Here is a 4,412-nt window from a genome sequence, read left to right as displayed (position 1 = left end):
GTGTGTGTGTGTGTTTTGCTGGGGACCGAACCCCGGCTTCTGTGTGCCAAGCCAGGCTCTGCCCAGGAGCTGCACTTTGGGACCCCTGCTCGATTGCTGGTAGGAAGTCTGCTCCCATCCCCGGCTGTGTACCCCAGTAGCCCAGAGCCCACTCTGTTCATGCCTGTGCCCTGGAATACAGCAGGCGCTCCACAAGTCCTCAGCAAATGCTGGAGTCCGGTGAATGCAGGAACCAGTTCTGCCGCGTCCTCCGCCACTCAAGTCCCTCGCTGATGGGACAGGACCCAGACCGCTGTCCAGCGGACCACGCGCGCTGCAGTGCGCCTGCGTAGGCACGCCCCTCCCGGACTCCGGACCAGGTGCCCAGGCACGCGCAGGCGTGTTCACTCCCGACGCCGCACGCCTCTCCCGCGCGCCGGCGCCAGGCTCTGGGCCGTGCTTGCGCCTGCGCGTTGCTCTCCGGCCGTGGGCCCGGCCGGCGCCTGCGCGTTGGCTCCCGAGAGTGGGGGGGCCAGGAGGTGGAGGAGGAGTAGGAGGAGGAGGAGGCGGCGAGAAGATGGCGACTTCGAACAATCCGCGGAAATTTAGCGAGAAGATCGCACTGCACAACCAGAAGCAGGCGGAGGAGACGGCGGCCTTCGAGGAGGTCATGAAGGACCTGAGCCTGACGCGGGCCGCGCGGGTGAGAGCGCGGGGGAGGGGAGGGGAGGAGGGAGGGGAGGAGGAAGAGACGCGGGGGCGGGGCTGCGGCCGCCGCAGGTGTCCCCACGCCGCCACAGCGCCGAGCGGCTGCTCGCGAGACTGCTCTTCGGACTTGACAGGTGGTCCCATCGCAGCTACCTGAGGGGACAGGTGTCATGTATTATTGTTGCCTGAGGGGACATGTGCCCTCATCATAGCTATCAGAATGGACACGTGTCACCCCCCTGATTGCTACCTGATGGTACAGGGTCTACATCATTGCTACCCCATAGGACCCACGACTCCATCATTGCTACCTGAGGGGGCAGGTGTCACCCTTCATTGCTACCTGGTGGGGCAGGTGTCACCCTTCATTGCTACCAGGTGGGATAGGTGCCACCATCATTGCTACCTTCAGGGATAGCAATGTTCCCTTCGTGTTATCTGTGTGGATAAATGGTCCCATTGTTGCTACCCGAAGGGATAGTTGTCATCCTTTATGCTACTTGAGTGGACAGGCCTCCATCATTGCTACCTGAGTGGACGGTTGTCACCCTTCATTGCTACCTAAAGGAAAGGGGTTCGTTATTTGAGGGCACAGTTGTCACTCCTTTGGCACCTGAAGAGGAGGTGATACTGTATCATTGTCACCAGTGCCTTCCTTGGTACTCCCACTTCTGCTGTGAAGGAGATGTTAGCCCTCCTGGATAGCTGATTGGTCCTCCATGTTTGGAATCAGCATAGAGGTGGCTGCTTGGTTCCCATGCAGCCTCTGTGCTGGGGACCAGGTGCTGGGTCTCCATTCATGACAGGGAACAGCTGCCAACAGACTGGGTAGCTGGGCCATTTGCCTGGCATGGCTGGCCTTGTAGGTTCTTGGCCAAGTGGAGTGGATGCGGAGCCTTATCCTTCCATATCAAGTGTGTGTCGTCAGACTTTCTTCAGGGGTGAAGGAGGTGATGCTGGTGTATGGCATGTTCTGCACACCCTCAGGCCTGGGTTCTGAGTCCCGTGTGACCTGCCAGGGGTACTTACCTGAGGCTTTGATTCATCAGTGGGCAACTCTGGGTCAGGTAATCGTAGAGTCAGTTGCTTGTTTCTCCAAGGTTGTGGCATCATAGACGAAAGTGAGTGTTTGTGGTGGTTTTCTCGCTTTCAACCAGACTCTGTCCCCAGAGCCCCCGGGGGAATGGGGGAGAGGCATGTTCTCCCTCAGTGTATTGAGAAAGGGCAATGAATGAACAAATAAACAGTGTGTCATCTGCTGAGTGGAGATGGTGGCACACAACTTTAATCCCAGCACTCGGGAGGCAGAGGCAGGATGATCTCTGAGTTCGAGGCCAGCCTGGTCTACAGAGTGAGTTCCAGGACAGCCAGGGCTACACAGAGAAACCCTGTCTCCAAAAAACCAAACCAAAACAAACAAAAAAGTGTTATCACCCCTGTGTTACTTCCAGGACAGTTGAGTTTGCTTCTTGTTTCTAGCACATAGTAGGTGTCTGCATACAGTTGGTGTCAAATGTTTGCAGTGTAACCAGAACAAAGAGTTTCATAGTTGACTCTTTGATGGACGTCTGGTTTCTTCATGAGGTTGAGAGTGAATGGCGTGGAGGAGGTGACTGAGGCAAGGCCTCCTGTAGCACAGAGGAGCCTTGAGCTCACTGAGTGGCTGAGGACGGCTTTGGATGCTCCTACCTGCATTTCCTGAGCCCTCAGAGGGCAGGTGGGCCCTGCCGGCCTCTCCTGAGAGGATGCAACAGCCTGGTTGGAATGCAGTTGGAAGGAAGGCCTGTGTGTGGCCAGAGGCGCTCACCAGCTTCTAAGTTTATCCCTTGAATCATGTGACCATACCACTGCCCCCCAGAATCGTTTCATTGCCCTAAAGGAGACTGGCCTCCTCAGCATGTAGCCACACCCCCTCCCTATGGTTATGGCTGTTCTGGGATCATGGCCCTCTCTGTCTTTGTGGAGTTGGTCTCCATGCTCAAACCATCCATGTAGTATCTGCCCATGCCCCATTTCTTATTAAGAACGAGGCAGGTGGTGAGAGAGCACACTGGATAAAGGTGCTTTCTGCCAAGCCCAAGGACCTGAGAACTGACCCCTGAAACTTCCCCTTGGCTTCTGTATGTACAGTGTCCCATGAATAGCTTGAGTTCAAAATACATATAATACATAGCACATGCCTGTCTCTCGGCAGTCTGAAGGTTGAGGCAGTAGGATCGCTGTGAGTTTGAGGTCTTTAAAGCTAGCTTAGGCTGTAAAGCAAGGCAAATCTTGAAAGGGGCGGGGGAGCTGCTACGGTCATGGTGTAGTAAGGCGAAGTGCATGTCAAAAAGCCCAAGGACTGAGTGTTCACTGGGGCCACTGGACTGAGCCAGGATGCTCTCAAGGCCCCGTCCACCTCAGCCTGGCTAGCCACACAGTGAAACCCTGGGCTGGAGAGATGCTCAGTGGTAACTGCACTGGCTGAGGGCTCAAGTACATTTCCTACCATCCACAGCAGACAGGTTACCGCTGCCAGTGACTCACATGCAGCTACACACACTAGCCATAATTTAAAAATTAAAATTGGCCAGGCATGGTGGTAGTGCATATCTTTGATCCTAGCACTTGGGAAACAGAGTTAGGTGGATCTCTGTGAGTTTGAGGCCAGCCTTGTCTACACAGGGTGTTCCAGGATAGCCTGGGCTACATCTCGAAAGCCTATCTCGAAAAAGAAACAAGGTGAAGGTTCCTAAAGAGCAATGGCTGAAATTGGACTGTCGCTACACACATGCACACATACATGCACACACATGGCTGAGATTGGACTGTCGCTACACACATGCACACATACATGCACACACATGGCTGAGATTGGACTGTCTCTAAGTGACTACATTTTGATTGATGCTGCCTGTGCTATGGTAACTTTGTAGGGCTGGTCAGTTCCCACCATGTGGGTCCCAGAGGTCACAGGTGGGTCATCAGGCTTGGCAGCAAGCCCCTTCCTTCACCCTCTACCTGCCAAGTCATCTTGATGGCCCCTTTAATGGTTATCGCACATCTTGGGTCCACCAGCTTGTGCCTGTCCCTCTGTTACTTCATCCTCTTTGAGGCCTCAGAGGGGCTGGTGGCACCAAATCATTCTGTCTGCTGGACACGTGGGATCCTCTCCTCTCAGCCCTTTGGGGACAGTACCCTAAACACAAGTGTCTGTGCCACATGGGATGACAGCAGGGCCGTTGGAGACTGCGCAGGGGCCCTGTGGGGTGCAGAAGAGAGGGCCTGAGCAATGGAGCGTCTGGAGTCTCTTAGCAGAACTTTCTAGACACGGAAGGAGAGTGGGATGGCCTTGCTGGTGGAGGTAGCATCTGTGTCACTTGTTGGCCATTGGCTTGGAACCCTGGGTTCCTGATGAGGCTATACTTGGTCTTGGACTACAGGAGCTGGGCCACAGCACACCCTTATTCATCAGGCGTGGTGGCACTTATATGTTGTCCCAGATGCTTGGTTGTCCCAGATGCTTGGGAGGCTGAAGTGTGAAGATCCTACAGGCCGAGTATTTGAGGCCCTCTCTTACAGAATCAGTAGTGCAGGCTAGCCCTGCCTGGACTGAGGGGTGGCATTCTGGCTTTACCTGTGACAGGGGTAGCTTTGCTGAAAATAGGGGTTGGAACGTTTGTTATTTGTGTGTGTGTGTGTGTGTGTGTGTGTGTGTGTGTGGTCAGAGGGCAGCTTGCTGGAAT

The 4,412-nt window shown here is 54.9% G+C and overlaps 1 protein-coding gene across 4 annotated transcripts in view; it reads left to right on the top strand.

The window, feature by feature from the left end:
• The first annotated feature begins 477 nt into the window (after window positions 1–477).
• The window catches only part of Crtc1 (CREB regulated transcription coactivator 1), a 60,261-nt gene continuing 56,326 nt past the window's right edge, over window positions 478–4,412 (top strand). For 3 of the 4 annotated variants that reach the window (XM_029531957.1, XM_029531956.1, XM_021219397.2), the window contains exon 1: window positions 517–682. In XM_029531957.1, coding sequence (XP_029387817.1) covers window positions 557–682 — 126 coding nt within the window. In that variant the 5' untranslated portion in view covers window positions 517–556. Of the gene's footprint in view, window positions 683–4,412 lie in introns of all 4 variants that reach the window. The other variant, XM_029531955.1, reaches the window with a different exon arrangement.

Source organism: Mus pahari, chromosome 19 (assembly GCF_900095145.1).
Source record: "Mus pahari chromosome 19, PAHARI_EIJ_v1.1, whole genome shotgun sequence".
NCBI classification, from domain to species: Eukaryota; Metazoa; Chordata; class Mammalia; order Rodentia; family Muridae; genus Mus; species Mus pahari.
The sequence above is the reverse complement of the archived record's forward strand: the minus strand, read 5'-3'. Positions and strand labels throughout refer to the sequence as shown.